This window comes from Cebus imitator, unplaced genomic scaffold, assembly GCF_001604975.1.
Source record: "Cebus imitator isolate Cc_AM_T3 unplaced genomic scaffold, Cebus_imitator-1.0 Scaffold111, whole genome shotgun sequence".
Taxonomy (NCBI): domain Eukaryota; kingdom Metazoa; phylum Chordata; class Mammalia; order Primates; family Cebidae; genus Cebus; species Cebus imitator.
The window spans coordinates 3,525,880-3,547,384 of NW_016107426.1; the positions used below are offsets into that span (position 1 = coordinate 3,525,880).

Sequence of the window (21,505 nt, forward strand, 5' to 3'; positions counted from 1 at the left end):
GGTGAAACCCTGTCTCTACTAAAAATACAAAAAAAATTAGCTGAGCATGGTGGCGCGTGCCTGTAATCCCAGCTACTCAGGAGGCTGAGGCAGGAGAATTGCCTGAACCCAGGAGGCGGAGGTTGCGGTGAGCCGAGATCGCGCCATTGCACTCCAGCCTGGGTAACATGAGTGAAACTCCGTCTCAAAAAAAAAAAAAGAAAGAAAGAGAGAGAGAGAGAGAAAGAAAGAAAGAGAAAGAAAGAGCAGGAAAGTCACTATGAGCATGGCTCCATAAATTTTTAAACATTATAATTTGAATAAGGAGGAGATGGAAGAGGTTAAGTGTTCAGCCTTGGAGAGTAATGGTATCAACATCCTCAGACCTCTGTCGAGAATATTAATTATAAATTACTAGAGTTTTCCAATGTTGGTCTACAGATGGTTGACATTACATAGTATACTTTCACCACTCTGTTTTGAAATGGAAAAAGAAGGATGAAAATATTTTTGTATCTAACATTTGTTCCATCCAAGGACTATTCTTTACTCTCACGTGGTGCTTCTGAGGTTTCTAAGGTTTTCTTTATTTTTGTTAGCAAAATATCACTCATTTTGTGAAAGAATTATCGTGGTAGATGACAGTTGTTTATACTTTATCAATTGGGCTAGATAACAATTTTAGAATCTTTTTTATGCTACTTTTCAAATTCATTTGTGGAATCCAAAATCTGAGTGGCATTGGTCTAAATCCAACGTCCAACCTCTCTTAGAAGTTGAATGTCTAGCTTCTCTCTGTGTGTTACATGATAATATTTATTTTTCTGTCCTTTATCAGACATCTACAATCATCAATTATGTGCAACCCCATTTGGCCTATCCCCTCCATCCTGGTGGGTAGGCATGAACATTCTCTGACTGCCAACCCTCCAATTAAGCCCCAAGAATCCAGTGATCATCATCATCCTGACAAGCCACATAAACATAAATGCCCACTTTCAGCAGATGAAAAAGATGACTCGGACATTAACCACTTTAAGGAGGGACTCTTCCACTATTGCCCCGCAGGGTCCAGATATAACCATGTCCCTTCTAGCATGATTGGAACTCAAAGTTACTCTCAAAGTCATAATTCCAGTGAGCCTCATCTTCATGACCATCATCCCCATGGACACCATCTCCAAGGACACTCACTGTTCCCATGCACAACACCGCCATGGCCATGATTTCTGTGACAATGGACCCTGTAACTCACCATCCTGTAGCCAAGGTCCCCAAGGTCACCATCACAATGACCGTGGCCCACCACCTGGGCATTCAGAAGGATGAGGTCAAGGTAAAGGACACTATTCCTTCTACTGCAGACACAGTGGATCTGTGTATCAACTCCCTCCTGTAAGGAAAGGTAGGTGCCACCTCTTCGTGAAGCCAATATTCCCAGATTCCCATTGCCACCCCACAACAACCCTCTATAGCCAGACATTCAGCCCTCCCTCAGTCAGCCTCTGAATCATGTCCAGGGAAGTTCTAGAGTGAGTTTCCAGAAGGTATTCAAGGTTTTTGAATATACATTTCCAAAATAAAATGTGATTTTTTGATGGGGAAAAATGAATAGTTTGAATTAGAATCGTAAATTAAATGCCCAGCACTCATGAAAATCACAATTCCTTTCGCCTTACTTGCATACTCAGGATGCAGCAAAATATGGATAGGGGAGGCGATGGCCTGAGAAAATAGATCAAATGGAAAGGGGAAGAAAGAACTCAGCACTGCCAACTAGTAGTTAATTCTGTCACTTGCCACTACATCACTTTAGGAAATCTATGCCACTCAGAATTTCCTTCTTTCCTGGACTTAATGCTAATTCTAGAGTATCCGTTACTGCTTGGGCTATAACTGGGCATAGCAAGAAATTATAGTACCTAAACTATTATTGTTATTATTAAAGTGACCTAAATTCTCTCCTAGTGATTGTTTCTAGTCATCTAAATTTCCTTTAGGAAAAATAAGTTAAATTCAATCAGGAAGCAAACAAAACTCTGGGTATAAACTGCAAAGAAGTTTGCTGGCATGAATCATGACCATAAATTCAGGTGCACAAGTCATGTCACTCCATGTTCAGAACAAATTAATTTCTATCTAAGGCTGCCATCCTATTGGGTTAATAGGAAATTTAACCCCAGTCCTTCTTGGATTCCCTTTGACCTGCCCTGCTACTTTCCATAGAAAGTTGGGCCACAGTTCTAGAACCCCACACAGTTGCCAAGCTGTTCAAGTGGTGGAACAAGGAGGTCAGATCCTTGATCACTGGTCCAACAGTTGCTCCAGCTGAGGGATAGTCACGACCCTGTCTACATCACTCGTTGAGTCCAGTTTATCTGCTACTTCTGTTGCAAACTGTAAATGCAGAAGTATCTGTACAATAGCAATGGACATGACTGCCAAGGTATGTCATATGGCTACTCTCTCCCCAGGATCTTGCTGCCTTCCCGGCTGTATGTTCAGAAAGCAGGACAGAGGTGTCCTCTGCCTCAGAGACCCCTTACCCCACACTGCTTCTTATATCTTCTCCCTCAGCTAAGGACTCTCCCTGTAATCTTAGGTGAGTTCACTTTATATATTTTTAAGGGCCAAGAGACTCTTTTTTCATAATGTAATCTTTCTTTTTCCTTCTCAAATCAGGGCTTGATCATTTGAAACAAGCTAAAAGAATTCAGATTCTCTATAGTTTCCAACTGCAACGGTGATATTCAAAGTATTGCATAACCAATATGAAACAAGCATTGATCAATCAGCCCAAATAAAACAACGAATCAGAACAGCTGCCATCTATAAACAATCAGTGTGACCACACTGGCAGATACACTGAATGTGGCCTTGCAGAATCACATTCCGCCTGGAGGCATGGATGCCAGGTCAGCTGCTGGAATGAGGAAGAGTGAAAGCTGAGCCCTGGGGAGGAGGAAAAGGTGAGACCCAGGGAGGACAAAAGACACAGAGGTTAATAACTCAGAATGTATCCTCCTGCAGAAGCACTGGAGTAGGGTGTAATAATTTACCAAGTACTTTCATAAACATGGCTTGAGTTAATGACAATATTACCTGGAATACAGAGGAAGTGAAGCTCTCAATTCATTTCAATTAAGTGCATGCTGCACATGCACACCCGATACTGCAGGAGAATAATGGGGTAAGAAACCATTCCTGCACTAATACCATACGTTCTGTACTAAAAGTTTTATACAATACACCATGGATCATTGTTTTTCTAGACATTTTCTGTCATCAGGGCCAAAAGTCCACGTATCTTGTTTGCAAATATTCCATAAACTTTCACAGGTGATGTTCACAGACAGAATATAATAGTGGTGCCTCTTCAAATATCTAAAACCCAAACTCCTCATTCTTCTCTAGAAAATTTCACTTCTTACCATCACTTTTGCTGTCAGTGGCACAATCATTCTTTAAATCCTACAGGTTTAAAGAAATATGTATTGATTCTCTCTTTTTCTTCATCTGCAATAAACTATCACAGCACAGATTTTGCTTTGTTTACTGAAGTGCCTCCCACATACTGGGATACAAGAAATGTTTGTTTAATGAGCTGTTACGGTAAATGTGTATTGTGACTCTGAAGATTTTTCTATTTTGTAATTTCCAAAAAGTCTCTTATACAGAAAATATAATTGTATCAAAATAGGTCAGTTGCTAGAATAAACAAACTCAGCGGCCTAGTGATGGAGAATTTGATTTCTCTCTTCATGTTACAGGTCAGTATGGGTTATCAGCAGGCAGCCATCCACACAGAGATTCAAGGTGCCAGGCTCCTTTTCTCTGTGGCTCTGCCCTCCCTTTGGCCCCAGAAATGTCTCTTGGATTGTCTGCATCCAGCCTACATGGGGAGAGAGTGGAGGATCATGAAGGTGGTTTCTGCGGGCCAGGCCTGGAAGGCGCACGCATGATTCGTGCCCACATTTCACTGGCTAGAGCTCAGTCATATGGCCACACCTAATGCAAGGGAGATGGGGAAACAAAGTCTACCTGTGCTCCAAGGAGGAGAGGGACATAGGAAGGGAAAATGAGCTGCACAGTCACCATTTATTAGGGAAACAAGAGAACCAAAAAGGTTGAATTACTTGCTTAGGATCTTACAGTCAGTAAATGTGGGACTGGGATTGGAACCTTGATTGGCCTCTGCCAAAGCCACATACCGTCTTCTTTACGACACTGCCAGTGACACTGCCCAGGCCTGTTTGTGAGCCTTCACTGGAAACATACTTGGTGGTCAGCCTCGGCCATTCCTGTCCACTTCCCCCTGGACGGTGCTTCCTCATGCATTTCCCCATCCTCCCAGTGTTCAGCTTCTGCATCTCTGCTTCTCCTCCTTCCTCTCTGTCTCAGAACTTCACAAAATCTCTTCCACTCTACATGTTTTCCACACAACTCCGCATTACAATCTACCTTCTCCCATAACTATGCACTGAAGCCATTTTAGTCAGGCAGGGATTCTTAGACACCTTTCCCCAGTATTAGATATAGTTTATAAGAATTAATGGCCAGGTCCTGCACATATCTTAACCTCATTCACTTCTAAAAAGTGCCCTGTTAAGATATCATGATTTTTCACCATTTACAGTGAGAAACCTAAGGCTCAGAAACTATGTGATCTTGCTTGGGATCACATAGGTAAGTAGCAGACCTAGACTGGAATCCAGGTTGGACTTACTGCCAAGCTCATGTTCCTGCCCCACCCTACACTGGCCCCACTGGCTCCCACTGACCCTTCTTCTCCAGGGGCTCCAGGGAGAATCAGTTAACAAGCTGGAGATCCTAACAACAACAAAAAGTCAACCTTTATGTTTGTAAGACTTGAAGACACACATTTGCTACAGGAAAACACATGTCTCTAACCTACCTTTAAAACTCCTCTCTCTGAACAGTCTAACTTTATTTAAAAGGTTGCTTAGGCTTGGAGAATGCAAAACACCATATCTACTGAGCAAGAGAAAGCAGAGCATACTTATTTAATCAAAGTTTCCATAACACGAGAGCCTTCAGAATGAAGGCCCAAAGACCCAAGGGACAACTGCCCATTGGTAAGTTTAGATTCAATGAAGACTGGACAGCAGTGTGATACAACAACAACAACAACAAAAATCTGATAGTAATGGACTATCGGGGAAACCCCACGAGGCCTTCAGCTTGAGCTCTCCATAGCCTCTGTGTGTGGCATTTCTTGCTCCCAGATATGGGGCAGGACTCATCTGACATGCAGATCTTAGGACCTTACTATCAGACAGAGTAGGTTAGAGAATTTGTTTTATGGCCAGCTCCCACACAGTAAGTCCAGGATGAAAGGTGAGAGTCATATTTTAGGTTTTATGGCTGTTTTGGGGTCTTTCTGTGACCTGCCTGCGGGAAGAGGAATTCTAGTTACTATGGCTTGCTTTGGGGGAGAACGGAGAGTAGGGGAACAAAGAGTGAGAGCAGGTCAGACAGATCTTGCTTCTGAGGCCCTTTTGGTTTCCTTCAGTTCAATGGCTCAGCATGCCAAGGCAACATACTTTGAAGTATCCTTTTCTGAGTCCTAAAGTATTCAAGTGAACACAAGGGTGGTAAATGTACTGGGGCAATCTAATGAAGGGGGATCTATTAGGATTGCATGGGAGAAGGCTTCAGCTGAGTAGTGCTGCATGGGTAGGATTTGCATAGGAAGAGAGTCTGTGTAAAGGCATTCCTGGTGAATTCATGGCACATCACTTCTAGATGGGTAGGGAATCAGGAAGAAGGGTGCTAGGGAGCCATTGAACATACACAGAGGATCTGCATCTATGTGGGCTCTGAAGCTGCCATTACATAGGAGAAGAGACTGTGGGCTTATCTTCAGGCCTAGCAAGTTTACTGTCTTCATTTAGATTATTTGCCTACCTGAAGTGGATTTGAGAGGCTACTAGACATTACAGAGAGACCTGAAGCCTCCCTCCTGTATCCTGAAATAAACTACCCTCCCTTTGGTAGAACAAGTGAAGTCAGGAGGACAGACCTGGAGCACTACAGAGGACAAGCAGAGCAATTTACCCTCCAGCACTTCTTAAAGTATCAGAGAAGGGAGCACTACAGGTTACAGAAAACAGGAGTGCAGGAATTTAGGATTCAACCAGTAATTCAGTGACCATTAGTCCCATGCCAGGCTCGTCGTCATATGTTAGGGCATGGGATGCATCAGCACAGAGCTACCACTGAGAGCTAGCATAGAGAGCATGTGGGTGGGGAAATGATGTGGTGCACCTGGGGAAACTGAGGCAAGAGACAGGGACATGAACTAGGAAGCTATTTTCTGCATGCAGGTGTGAAAGAATGAGTGCCAGACCCAGGCAGTGGGTATTAGAGCAATGAGAATGAGAAACAGACATGAGAGACATTTCCAAGAAAGGCTATTAAGGGCCTGGTGACTGGATAGAAAAAGCAAGGACGAGAGAGACATCTCGTAGGTTTACATTAGCTGTGAGTCCTTGGGCAAATCACCTAATAACATCCCTTCATGTCAGTGTTTTTGATTGTAAAATAAGAAGTGGGGTTTGGAGTTCATGCACTCTAAGGCCTTCTGCTCCTGACCGCCGATGACTGTAAGAATCTATGAACTTGTAATTGTGTCCTGTGAACACTGGTCCTGTTTTCACAAATGGCCAAAAGATATGTTGTGACATATGAGGGGATGTGTGAGGACTCGGGTCTGCTTCTGTGCTTTGCACATACACTGAGGAAGAGGGTTTTGTTGTGCATGTGGGAGGTGGGTACTCAAATGCCAGGCTCTCTGACACAGGTGGAGAATGTGAAGATGAATGAGCAAAGATTCAAGACTTCAGTTCCAGAAAATGAGAAGTTCACACTCTCAGGAGTTCCACCACTTTTTCGCTTGAAACTGTTTGGGGTATGGTCATGAAGCTTTAAATAGTTTCTCACTGGTTCTCCTGAGGATTTTTGGTGCCAATAGGATGCAGCACATAGACAGTGACTAAGAAAATGCAGGTTTAGAGATAAGCTTTGATGAAGGAAACTCCCAATGCATTTTAAATGGACAGTAGAAAGATGATGCTTCTTTTTGCTCTCTCATGTCCAACCTGAGGAAGGCAGGACACAATGACTCAGCAAGGCCTCAAGAGCCTCTTTCTTTTTTTTCTTTCTTCCCTTTTTTTTTTTTTTTTTTTTAAAAAAGAGTCTTCTTTTTTTTTGCTATGTTGCCCCGGCTGGAGTGCAGTGGCCCAGTGTTGGCTCACTGCAACCTTCACCTCCTGGGCTCCAGCAATTTTCTGAGGTTTGACAGCATATCGTTTGTAGCTGAAAGTTGAAAGGAGGGAATAATATATTAGTTCTTTTGCAGGCTGTAGAAATTTTCAACCCGAACCAGTTTTAGAACTCTGCTTAGTGGCCACCAGAAAAGACACCTCCTTCCCCTATCTCCATCCCCAACGAACTCTTCTTTCTTCATGAAAATATGGTACATATACACCATGGAATACTATGCAGCCATAGAAAGGAACAAGATCATGTCTTTTGCAGGAACATGGAGGGAGCTGGAAGCCATTATCTTCATGAAGAGTTCATGAGTTTGGTATGGGTAATGTAAGCCCAGTGGTGAACCACGGAAGCTGGAGAAGAGGCTCAGGTCTAAGTGTTTTATAGCATACTCTCATTTAACTGAGCCCTGCAATGTCTGGCATGATGCCTGTAATCCCAGCACTTTGGGAGGCAGAGGCAGGCTGATCACTTGAGGTCAGGAGTTCAAGATCAGCCTGGCCAATATGGTGTAACTCTGTCTCTACCAAAAAATACAAGTTAGCAGGGTGTGATGGCAAGCTCCTGTAATCCCAGGTACTTGGGAGGCTGAGATAGGATAATCACTTGAACCCAGGAGGTGGAGGTTGTAGTGAACTGAGATCTTACCATTGCACTCCAGCCTGGGTGACAGAGTGAGATTCTGCCTCAACAACAACAACAACAACAACAAAACAACAATAGAGCCCTCCTACACCTGTGAGTACATAGTATTATACCCATTTTACAATGGCTGACTTTCAGAAATTTTGTGAACTTTCCCAAACTCACAACTAGGAAACGGAGAAGCCAGGATGAACATAGGTCTCTCTGATTCCCAAACTATACTCAGAACCTCAATGCTTAATAATTTCTTCTAGCAGACAGCCATCCTCTTGTCCTAGTCAATCTTTCACAGCTGGGTTTAGGGGCCTCTGGAGCATAGGCATGCCAGGGAGTTGTAGTCCTTGTACTTAGGGTGGAGCCAGCAGATACTTGCCTTGACAATGTCCATGAAAACCCATCTTTATGCTAATCAGATTCTCTCCTGTCCAACACTTTCCTCCAAGGGACCAGCTGAAGTTGTAAAAATCTCTCTATAACACCATTCCTCATTCTCCTAGGCATGGGCAACTTAGGTCTCCAGGGCAGAAGGGTTGGCCTAAAGGCAAGGCAGCAATGATGTGGTTTTCCTCACCACCACCCATGGGGAAGCGCAGTGCTGGTGCCTGCTCATGAAAGAAACCACAGCAAGTTGAATGATATACCCTTTACTACCTGCACCTTCCCCAAAGTGTTAACAAGGAAAGATTGTTGAACAACTGGTGGAACTGTCTGATAATATTACTCTTATTTTTCTAAAGCTCTTCTCTTTCCTGAATGGAAGTTCACACCTCTGGCTGGGCATCTTCACTTCCCCATGTGCGTACATACACCACACACATACACACACACACACACACACACTCTAACAGGTTTCTGTCTCCTCTGAAAGTCTATGGAGTCTGCATCATTTGTCCTATGATGCAGGAGCCTTGAACTTGAAAAGCCCAAAAGACCTTGTCATAATCTGCCAAGTCTTCAATCCTCAGGTGGGTTGTCTAAGCAGACTTTGTCATGAGCAGTGCTAGACTAAGTGATATTTGCACACACATAGTGTAATTGGTTCTTATGGCTCTGTAAGAGAGATTGTGTATGCATGTGTGTGAGAGAGAGAGAAAGAGAAAGACAAGAAAAGAGATACAGAGAGTGCCCCATACCTGGGGAAAGGAGTGCAATTCCTGGTATCACACAAAAAGTATGAATACTTTTCCAAGAACTGGGCAGGAACAAGACTTGGCAGAAAAGTAAAATCATGTCCAATTGAATCAACCTTGAATGAATTTGAAAATGCTCCTTGTAGTCAGGACTCCCAGTGTGAGACTTAGTCATTCCTAGCTTTTATTATTAGGCACAGAGTCTAAGAGGAATAAATTAGTCTCAAATTTATTATATAAATGTATATAAAATAAAATACAAAACTATATTTTACATCTGTCCCAGAAATCTTAGTTCTATTTTTTACATGAGCACAAAGATTTGCTTCATGGAATTTTTTATATAAGAAACAAAACTGAAAATAATCCAAACATCCACATCCCAAATTTTGAAAAGAAAGAAAGAGAAACAAAGGGCGAGATTGTCACCGTGAACATGACTCTGTAGATATTTTTGAAAATTAAACTCTAAACAAGGAAAAGGGAGTAGAAGTTAAGTGTTCAGCCTTAGGGAGTAAGGGGTATCAATACCATCCAGCCTTGGACCTCTGTCAAGAATATCAATTATAAGGCACTAGTTCTCCAATGTTGGTCCACACATGGGTGCCAGGCCATAATATAGTTTCACCACTGTCTGTTAAAATGAGAAAAATAAGGATAATAATGTTTCTTTTTTTTTTTTTTTCCATAATGGTGGGGGTCTCACTGTGTTACCCAGGCTGATCTCAAACTCCTGAGCTCAAGTAATCTGCCTGCCTGGGCCTCCAAAATGCTGGGATTACAGGCATGAGCCACCATATCTAGCCAATAATAATGTTTCTTATATCTAATATTTATCCATGTGTAGGACTATCTTTTACTCTAAAGTTGTATTTTTGACCCTTTTGTGAAACAATGATGATGGAAGATGACAGTTGTTGTTTACATTTTAAATATCAACTGAGTTAGATAACAATTTCAGAACCCTTTTTTAAATTTGTGGAACCTAAGATCTGGGTGGTCGCCATTGGTCTAAATCCAGTTAAATGTCTAACTTCTCACTGCATGTTACATGATGATATTCACTTTTCTGTGTTCCTTACCACGAACATAGAATCATCAATGGTGTAAACCCCATTTGGGATATCCCTTCCACTCTGGTAAGCATGAGCATTCTCCTACTGCTAGCCTTCCATTTAAGCCCCATGGATCCAGAGATCACCATCATCCCCACAAACCACAAGAACTGGGATGCCCACCTCCCCTAGATGAAAAAGATCACTCAGACAGACCCCCACTTCAACAAAAGGGTTTATCCACAATTGCTTCCTTCTTGGTCAACAGGTCATCACATTCCTTCGGGCACAAACAGTCACCCTCATAATCATAATTACAATGAGCTCCATCTTCATGACCATCATCTCCATGGACACCATCTGCATGGACACCGTCCCTATGCACAACACCACCATGGCCATAATTTCCATGATGTTGGACCCTGTGACCCACCACCCCATAGCCAAGGTCCCCAAGTTACCATCGCCATGGCGATGGCCCACAACCTGGGCACTCAGAAGGATGAGATCCAGGTAAAAGAAACTTTCCCTTCCATTGCAGACAAACTGGATCTGTGTACCAACTCTCTCCACTAAGGAAAGGTGAAGTGCTCCCTCTTCCTGAAGCCAATTTTCCCAGCTTCCCATTGCCACCCCACAACAACCCTCTAAAGCCAGACATCCAGCTCTCCCTCAATCAGCCTCTGAATCATGTCCAGGGAAGTTCAAGAGTGAGTCTCCACAAATTTTCATGTTTTTTTGCGTATACGTTTCCAAAATAAAATGTGATTTCTTAGATGGGAAAAAAAATTAAAATATTTTTGAACTAGAACCACAAATGAAATGACCAGTAATAATGAAAACCTCGGTTCCTTTCACCTTTCATGCTTACTCAAGATGCCCCAAAATATGGATGGGAAAGGAGATCACATCAGCGATGGTGAATGGAAAGGAAGGAGCTCAGTGCTGCCAATCAGTAGTTAATTCTGTCACTCTCCACTACATCCCTTGAGACAAATCTATGACCTTCAGAATTTCTTTCTCCTTTGGACTTAACTCTGATTCTAGTCTATTACTGCTTGGGCTACATCTGGGCATACCAAGAAAGTATGGTGCTTAAAGGATGGATTATGATAGTGATGATAATGATGATTATTATTATAAAAGTGACGCACCCCTTTCCTCAGGGGTCCCGCATCCACGGATTCCTCCTCCCTGGTAGCCGCGTCCTTGGCTGGCATCAGAAAAACGGCTACAAGCTTCCTAATACATGAGAAGATCTGGTTCAACAAGCTCAAATATGAAGATGCAGAAAGGAGATTTTACGAGCAGATGGACGGGCGCCAGCGTGACCCTCCGCGACACTGCGAGAGCCAGAGAAAACATCCAGAAATTCGTGGCCAGAAGCTCAGGCCCCGGGGCCTCCAATGGCCCCAGCGGAGCCCACACCGCGCTCATCGCCCGCATCGCGGTCTGGAAGTGGAGAACCCGAGCCTGGCGCCCCACGACGCGGAGCCGCAGCAGGCCGTCTCCAAGCTGGAGGCCGCCTGAACCTTCTGGGGAGGAGCTCGCCAGGCCCCGGGACCAGCGCCCCGCCGACCCAGCCACGTGTCTCTCACGCATGCGCCAAGTGGAGCCCCCGCCAAGAAGGCAGCCACAGCAGCAAAGGAGGACGGGGACATTGACTCACCTGGCAGCGAGGATGAAGAGAAGGACCAGGAGGCAGCACTGCTGAGGGAGGAGCGGCTGCTGCAGTCCGCGGAGAAGAAGGCCAAGAAGCCTGGGCTGGGGGCCGAGTCCGCCATCCTGCTGGACGTCAAGCCTTGGGACGATGCGACAGCTAGAGGCCTGTGTGCGCTCCGTCCAGCGACACGGGCTGGTCTGGGGAGCCGCCATGCTGCTGGCTGTGGGCTACGGAACCCGGAAGCTGCAGATTGAGTGTGTGCCGGAGGACCGCAAGGTGGAGACACACTCGCCGGAGGAGGAGATGCCAAGTTTGAGGAGCACGTGCAGAGTGTCCACACTGCAGCTTCCAACACGATCTGAAGCGTGTCTGTGTCCCTGCCACGATTAAAAACTGAGACCAATGCCAGGCGCGGTGGCTCACGCCTGTAATCCCAGCACTTTGGGAGGACAGGCGGGTGGATCACGAGGTCAGGAGTTCGAGACCAGCCTGGCCAAACTGGTGAAACCCCATCTCTACTAAAAATACAAAAATTAGCTGGGCGTGGTGGTGCACGAAAAAGTGACACAAACTCTCTCCTAGTGATTATTTCTAGTTATATAAATTTCCTCTTGGAAAAATAAGTTCAAAATTCAATCATGAAGCAAACAAACCTCTGGCTATAAATTGCAAAGAAGTTTCCTGGCATAAATCATGATCATAAATTCAGGTACACAAGAAATATCACTTTATATTCAGAACAAATTTATTTCAATTTCAGGTTGCCATCTTACTGGCCTAGTGGGAAATTTAACTCTAGTCCTTCTTGGAGTTCCCATGCCCTTCCCTGCTACTTTCCACACAAAGTTGGGCCACAGTTCTAGAATCTCACATAGTTGCCAAGCTGTCTGGGTAGTGACCAGCAGAAGGAGGTCTGATCCTTGATCATTGGCCCAACAGTTATGCTTGCCGAGGGATAGTCATGACCCTGTTTATATCACTCTCAGTCTGGTTTATCTGCTACTTCTGTAGCAAACTGTGGATGCAGGAGAGTCTGTACACTAGCAATGGACATGACTGCCAAGGTATAGCATATGGCTACTCTCTCCCTGGTTTCTTGCTGCCCTCCTGGCTACAGGCCCAGAAAACAGGGCAAAGGTGTCCTCTGCTTCAAAGACCCCAGGCCCCACTGCTCTTCTTACATCATCTTCCTCAGCTAAGGCCTCTCCTTCTAGTCCCAGGGGAGTTCACTTTATTTATTTTTAGGGCCAGAAGACTGTTTTTCCATGCTGTAATCTTCTTTCTTTTTCCTTCTCAAAGCAGGGCTCAATCATTTAAAAGAAGCTAAAGGAATTCAGATTATTGGCCTATAATCCCAGCACTTTGGGAGGCCGAGGCAGGCGGATCACGGGGTCAGGAGTTCGAGACCAGCCTGACCAACATAGTGAAACCATATCTCTCAAAAAAAAAGAAAATTCAGATTCTCTATACCTTCCAACTACAATGGTGATGCACAAAGTATTGCAAAACTAACATGAAATAAGCACTGACCAATCAGACCAGATAAAAAAACAAATCAGAACAGCCACCATTCACAAACAGTCAGGGTGGCCACACTGGCAGATGCAGCTGAATGTGGTCCTTTAAAATCACATTCCACCATGGAGGCATGGACATCAGGTCAGCTGCTTGAATGGGGATAAAAGAAAGGCGAGAGACAGGGATGATAAGATACAGAGGTTAATAACTCGGAATGTCTCCTCCCGCAGAAACACTGGAGTAGGGTTCAATAATTTACAAAGTACTTTCACAACCACTGCTTGAGTTAATGACAGTATTACCTGCAATACAGAGGAAGTGAAGCTCTCAATTCATTTCAATTAAGTGCATGCTACACATGCACACCCGATACTGCAGGAGAATAATGAAGTAATAAACCATTCCCACCCTGGGAGCATACATTCTACTAGAGGTTTTAGACAATACACCATGTATCCTTGCTTTTCTAGACTTTTTATGTCTTCATGGTTAGAAAGGCTACGACTTTGTGTTTGCAAATATTCTGCAAACTTTCACAGGTGATGTTCACAGAGGGAATATTACTGCCTCCTCAATGTCTAAAGCCCAATCTCCTCACTGTTCTCTAGAAAATTCCTCCCACTTCCTACTATCACCCTTGCTATCAGTGGCACAACCATTCTTTACATCCTAAGGTGGGAAATATTTATGGATTCTCTCCTTTTCTTCATCCCCTATAACAGCACAGACGTTGTCTTTGTTCACTAAAGCGCCACCCACACACTAGGGGTTCAAGAAATGTCTATTTAATGAGCTGGCACAGTAAACATTTATTATGACTCTGAAGAGTTTTCTGTTTTTTAATTTCATCTTTACCAACAAGTCCCTTATACAGAAAATATAATTGTATCAAAATAGGTCAGTTGCTGGAACAAACTCAGTGGCCTAATGGTGGAGAATTTGAATTCTCTCTTCATGTTACAGGTCAATACGGGTTATTAGCAGGCAGCCATCCACACGACGATTTGAGGTTCCAGGCTCCTTTTCTCTGTGGCTCTGCCCTCCTGTTGGCCTCAGAATTGTCTCTTGGATTGTCTGCATCCAGCCCACATGGGGAGAGAGTGGAGGATCATGAAGGTGGTTTCTGCGGGCCAGGCCTGGAAGGCGCACGCATGATTCGTGCCCACATTTCACTGGCTAGAGCTCAGTCATATGGCCACACCTAATGCAAGGGAGATGGGGAAACAAAGTCTACCTGTGCTCCAAGGAGGAGAGGGACATAGGAAGGGAAAATGAGCTGCACAACCACCATTCTTAGAGAAGAAAGCTGCTGAAATAGCTAGAACCTGTGAAATATGGCATTGGAAAAATAAAAAGGAGCTTGCAGAGAGTGGTCCTTGAGGTGTACGTGGAAGTCCTCTGCTGGTTTATGAATAAGGGCTGGGATTGTACCTGCAACCAGGCAGGACCATGTGAGGCTTACAATTACAACAAACCCTACACAACTAACTCCTTAGTCATACAAAGAAGCAGTGCCCCACAATCAAGACAATTTAAAAAAAAAGAAAAAGAAAAAAGAGGTTGAATTACTTGCTTAGGATCTTACAGTCAGTAAATGTGGGACTGGGATTGGAACCTTGATTGGCCTCTGCCAAAGCCACATACCGTCTTCTTTATGACACTGCCGGTGATACTGCCCAGGCCTGCTTGTGAGCCTTCACTGGAAACCCACTTGCTGGTCAGCCTTGGCCATTCCTGTCCACTTCCCCCTGGACGGTGCTCCCTCATGCATTTCCCCATCCTCCCAGTGTTCAGCTTCTGCATCTCTGCTTCTCCTCCTTCCTCTCTGTCTCAGAACTTCATAAAATCTCTTTCACTCTACATGTTTTCCACACAACTCCGCATTACAATCTACCTTCTCCCATAACTATGCACTGAAGCCATTTCAGTCAGGCAGGGATTCTTAGACCCCTTTTCCTAGCACTGGAAATAACTTATAAGAACTAATTACCATGCCCTGCATGTATATTAATATTACCTCATTCACTTCTCAAAAACACTTGGTTAAGATATTATGATTTTTCTATCATTTACATATGAGAAACCTAAGGCTCAGAAACTTTATGTGCCCCTGCCTTGCTTGGGATCACATAGGTAAGTAGCAGAGCTAGATTGGAATCCAGGTTGGACTTACTGCCAAGCTCATGTTCCTGCCCCACCCTACACCGGCCCCATTGCCTCCCACTGACGCTTCATCTCCAGGGGCTCCAGGGAGAATCAGCTGGCAAGTTAGATTGACAAGAAATCCTAACAACAACAAAACTTCAAATTTTGTTTGTAAGATTTGAAGACATACATTTGCTAAGGACAAACACATGTCTGTAACCTACCTTTAAAACTCCTCTCTCTGAATAGTCTTAATCTATTAAAAGATTGCTTAGCGTTGGTGAATGCAAAACACGATATCCATTGCAGGCACAAAAAGGTGTGATGCCTTTCCTTACCCATAAGGGTCACAGCTGGGATTCTTACAACAACAAAAAAGCTTAACAAGGCAAAGCATAGCATATTCGTTTAATCCAAGTTTTTATAGCATGGGAATCTTCAGAATGAAGACCCAAACACACAATGACACTGTCCACTGTTAGACTTAAGTGGATGAAGACTGTACAAAATAAAATGTGACTGAATAAACAGGGAAAGATCCGATAGTAATAGACTATAGGGGAAACCCCATAAGGCCTTCAGTTTGTATTTTCCGTGGCCTCTCTGTGTGGCTTTTCTTGCTCCTGGGCATGGGGCCACATCCCCCTGGAATGTGGATCTGAGGACCTACTATCAGACAGAGTAGATCCTAGAATTGCTTTTTTTTGTTCTTTCTTTTTTTGAGACCAAAGTTTGCTTCTGTTGCTTAGGCTGGAGTGCAATGGAGAAATCTCGGCTCACTGCAACCTCTGCCTCCTGGGTTCAAGTGAGTCTCCTGCCTCTGTCTCCTGAGTAGCTGGGATTACAAGCACCAGCCACCACAACCAGCTAATTTTTTTTTTTTTTTAGTAGAGACAGGGTTTCACTGTGTTGGCCAGACTGGTCTCGAACTCCTGAGCTCAAGCAATCCGCCTGTCTCGGCCTCCCAAAGTGTTAGGATTACAGGCCTAGGATCTGCTGGGTGTAAGCAGCAGAATTTCTTTATGGACAGCTCCTACAAAGAAAGACCCGGGGGGAGGGGAGGGCTATATTTTAGGTTTTATGGCTGTTTGGGGGCAGAGGCATTTCACTTTCTGTGACCTGCCTGGGGGAAGAGAAATTCTAGTTTCTATGGCTTGCCTTAAGGGAGAAAGGAGAGCAGAAGAAAGTAGAGTGGGAGAAGGTCAAACAGATCTCACTTCTAAGGCCCTTTACGTTTCCTTCAGTTCAAAGGACTCAGCATTGCAAGGCACCGTAGTTTGGAATATTGTGTTCTGGGTCCCAACAATATTCGAGTGAACACAGGAGTGGTAAATGCACTGGGGCTATGTAATGAAGGGTGATCTGTTAGGATTGCATGGGAGGAGGCTTCAGCTGGGTAGCAACACATGGGTAGGATTTGCATAGGAAGAGGGTCTGGGTAAAGGCATTCCTGGTGAACTCCTAGAACCACTACTTCTAGTGGGTAGAGAATCAGAAAGAAGGGTATTGGGGAACAATTGAATATAAGCAGAGGAGTTCCTAAAGTTCTATGTGGGCTCTGGAGCTGCCATTGGTTGGGAGATGAGCCTGTGGGCTTGTCTTAAGGCAAAGCAAGGCTACTGTTTTCACTTAGATTATTTGCTTACCTGGAGTGGATTTGAGTGGCTGATAGACATTATGGAAAGACATGAAGCCTCCCTCCTCTCTTTCAAAACAAACTACCCTCTCTTTGGTGGAACAATTGAAATCAGGAGGACAGACGGGAGTACTACAGAGGACAAGCAATGTACCCTTCTTACCGTATCAGAGAGGGGGCGCTGCAGCTTGCAGAGAACAGGAGTGCTGGAATTTCGGGTTCAATTCAGTGATCCTTACTCCCATTCCAGACTCTGCTCCAGGTTATCACACAGCATGCATCAGCACCAAGCTACCTCTGAGAGCCAGCATACAGAGTGGGTGAGTGGGAGAGGCCCCAGTGTGCCTGGGGAAACTGAGGCAGGAGACAGGGACATGAACTTGGAAGTTATGTATGCAGGAACAAAGGAATGAGGGCTAGACCTGGGCAGTGGGAATCAGGGCAATGAGAATGAGGAATAGACATGAGACATACCGCCAGTTGGTTGAGCCAGCAGACACTTATCTTGAAAAGGTTCATGAAAACCCATCTTTATGCTATACAGGTTGCCTTTTGTTCAAGACTTTCTTCCATGGAAGAAAACCACAACTTGAAACAAGACCCTTCACCACCTGCACTTTCTTCAAAGTGTACATGAGGAGAGACTGTTGAGCCACTGGTGGGACTATCTGATCATATTACTCATTTTTCTAAAGCTCTTCTTCCTTTGCTGAATGACTGGACGCTCACATCTCTGGTTGGGCATCTTCAGTTCCCCATGTGTGCGCGTGCACACACACACACATACACACACACACACACACACACACACAGAGTCTCCTCTCTTCTTTAAAAGTGTTCCGATTCTGCAAAGCAGATCTGCCCTATGATGTCATAAACCATGAAGTCTTGAACCCTCAGGTGGGTTTTTTTCTAAGTAGGCTTTGTTATGAGCAGTACCAGACTAAGTGATACTTGCCCACACATAACGTATTTGGTTCTTATGGCTCTGGGGGCGTGTGTGTGTGTGTGTGTGTGTGTGTGTTTGTGAGAGAGAGAGAGGAAGGAGCAGGGGAAGATATACAACACTCCTCGGGAAAAGAGTGCAATTGCTCGTGTCACACAAAAAGTATGCAGACTTTTCCAAGAATTGGGGAGGAATAAGATTTGGCAGAAAAGTAAAGCCATATCCAATCAATCAACCTTGGATGAATTTAAAGATGCTCCTTGCAGTTAGGACTCTGGTGCTGAGACTTAGTCATTATTAGATTTTAATATTAGGCATAACGTCTGGATGCAGTGGTTCACACCTGTGATTCCAGCAGTTTGGGATGCCGAAGCAGGCAGATCACTGGAGGTCAGGCGTTTGAGACCAGCCTTGCCAACATGGTGAAACCCAGTCTCTCCTACAAGTACAAAAATTAGCTGGGCATGGTGGCAGGTGCCTGTAATCCCAGCTATTTAGAAGGCTGAGGCAGGAGAATTGCTTTAACTCGGGAGGAGGAGGTTGCAGTGAGCTGAGATCTTACCACTGCACTCTGGCCCGGGCAACAGAGCAAGACTCTGTCTAAAAAAAAAAAAATTAGGCATAGAATCTAAGAACAAATTAACCTCAAATTTATTATATAAACCTCAAATTTATTATATAAATGTATATAAAATAAGATGCAAAACCATGTTTTACATCTATCCAAGAAATCTTTGTTCTATTTTATAGGAGCACAAAGATTTTCTTTACAGAATTTTTTATCAGGAAAAAGATTGAAAATAGTCCAAACATCTATGTCCTGTGTCAAAAAAAGGAAAAAAGAAAGAAAAAGTAGGTTTGTCACCATGAACATGGCTCTATAGATTTTTTAAAAATTAAAGTTCGAACAAGGACCAGATTGAATAGGCCAATTTTTATCCTTTAGGACTAAGGATGTTGATACCATCAAGCCTCAGACATCTGTTGAGATTATCGACTACATTTTTCCAATGTCGGCCTACACATGGGGGCCATTCTGAAATATAGTTTCTCCACTCTGTGTTGATGTGAGAAAAAAAAAAAAGTTTTATTGCTGGTTTTGAGGGAGACCCAAAGGTGTATCATAGAACACTAGCTTCTATGGCCTGCCTTGAGGGAAGTAGTGGAGCAAGAGAAAGACAGGCAGGAGAAGGCGAGAAAGAGACTTCACTTCTGCACCCCTTTTAATGTCCTTCAGTTTAAAGTACTCAGTATGCCAAAGAGCCATATTCAGGGCTATCTTTTTCTGTGCCAAGCCAACACCACCAAACCAGAAAGAAGTAAGCATAGGTAATCCAAGGCTTCATTCAACCCATCTCTTCCTAGGCTTCTCCTCTATCTCTTCCACCCTGGGAGCATTTTCTTTTATAGAACTAATGCAACTGAGCAGAGAGAGGCTGGCCTATCCAGAGACCAGATAGGATGCCCATATTTTATTTTCAGTTGTGCCAATGTCCTGCATGGGACTCCCAGAACTCACTGGATGCCCCTGGGCACGAGCTTCTTAGGCATGCCATATAATTAATAGCAGTCTGCTTCTATGCAGGTAGGTATCCTGCAAAGAAATTTTGTATGAAATGTGTCTGCATGTTGTACTCACTGTTGCATTGTTTACCCATGTAGTGACCTTCATAAATGGCTCTGCAAAAGTCACAAGGGAGTAATCGAGTTAGCAGGCACTTTGTTCCCCTCCTTTATCAGATTCTGCTCTGATTTGCTATATAAAGTTGTGTAATCACCTGGAAATGTGCACTGTGCTCCCACATGCTTTTCAAATGCAAATGAGCAGGTTAACAACCCCAGTGTTGCAATGTTCTAGCCTTAAATATATTTGGATAACCCAGCAGAGCCATTTTGCCTTTGGGAACAGGGCAGCTAGCCTATGGCAGCAGGAATCCAACAAGGTCCCTGAGTGCTGAGGCAGAGAGGAGGAGAAAAGAAACAAGAGGCTGGAGATTGCCAAATTCAGCATCCCGCTTGGCTCCTGATTATTGGTGAAACCATCTCTTAGCTCCTAGAAGGAGAGTGTTAGATCATGAAACTAATTACCATCCTTTTCCTCTGCTCCAGGCTGCTACTAGGTTTAACCCAGGAATTACAGTCTGAGGAAATTGACTGCAATGACAAGGATTTATTTGAGGCTGTGGATGCTGCTCTGAAGAAATATAACAATCAAAACCTAACTACCAACCAGTTTGTATTGTACCGCATAACTGAAGGCACTAAGATGGTGAGTGAACTGTGTTTAACCTTGAAGTCACCTGGGATTTGTATTATCACTAGGAGCCCAGGCCACACACACACACACACACGCAACCAACACCACCACCACCACCACCACCACTACCACTACCACCAAAGAGGAGATAATCAAAAGGAGATAATCAAAGGTAGAACTTGTGGAAAGACCAATACCACTCTCTGGCCTGGGGAGGGAGGACAGAGTATGACTCATCCTCAGGCAGGCTGGCTTCCTGGATGATCAGAAAAGTAGAATCTAGGGTGAAATGAAGCAAAAGTAGATGGAGAAATCTGAATAGGACCAAGCAGAGTGGGAGAATTTAGGAATTTAGTTATACTGCGCCAAAAGAATTCACTGCGTCTCTGGCCCTAAACTAAAAAATATAGACCTCCAAACCTTAAATGGGAGGGGGTACTTCATGGGGTATGTATAAGAGGAGTCAGGAATTAGATTAGTGTGATTCTACGGAATTAGAAGTCTGCATGGCTGAATGCATCAGGTTTAACACAACGTTTTAGTTGGTTTTTGATATTTTTATTACTGCAATGATTCACTCCAGTAGGAGACAAATTCTGGCAGAACGCATGGTTCAAAGAAATACCAATCTTTCAAGAGTATGTTTAAATAAATTTCATTATAAAAGACTGTATCTCTGGGACATGTAAGCAACTGGTTGCTTTAGCAGGAAAAAAAAAAAAACGTGAAAACAAGGGGATAAAGAAAAAAACACAGTGGACACATAATTTTTTCTGAAAGTAAAATCAAGCCATTTTGTTTCATAATCTAATATAGTCATGTGAGAAATTCTGCTTCATGGTGATCTCAAACAATTTTTTGGCGGTGTGGTTCCCAATAGATTGTGGGTATGATTGTAAATATACTGAAAAACATTAAATTGTATACCTTTAGTGGGTAAATTGTATGGCATGTAAATTACATCTCAATAAAGCTATTTAAAAAAGAAAAAGTAGGCGGGGCATGGCGGCTCACGCCAGTAATCCCAGCACTTTGGGAGGCCGAGGAGGGTGGATCATGAGGTCAAGAGATTGAGACCATCCTGGCCAACATGGTGAAACCCGTCTCTACTAAAAAATACAAAAATTAGCTGGGCGTGGTGTTGCACGCCTGTAGTCCCAGCTACTCGAGAGGCTGAGGCAGGAGGATTGCCTGAACACAGGAGGCGGAGGTTGCAGTGAGCCGAGATCGCGCCA

The 21,505-nt window shown here is 43.9% G+C and overlaps 1 protein-coding gene and 1 pseudogene across 1 annotated transcript in view; both read left to right on the forward strand.

Moving 5' to 3' along the window:
* Window positions 1–1,195: 1,195 nt before the first annotated feature.
* Window positions 1,196–12,130, forward strand: LOC108311050 (annotated as a pseudogene).
* A 7,696-nt stretch (window positions 12,131–19,826) lies between these two features.
* The window catches only part of KNG1 (kininogen 1), a 27,622-nt gene continuing 25,943 nt past the window's right edge, over window positions 19,827–21,505 (forward strand). The window contains exons 1-2 of the mRNA XM_037741923.1: window positions 19,827–20,308; window positions 20,857–20,908. Of these exons, the coding sequence (XP_037597851.1) occupies window positions 20,088–20,308; window positions 20,857–20,908 (273 nt within the window). The 5' untranslated portion in view covers window positions 19,827–20,087. The remainder of the gene's footprint in view (window positions 20,309–20,856; window positions 20,909–21,505) is intronic.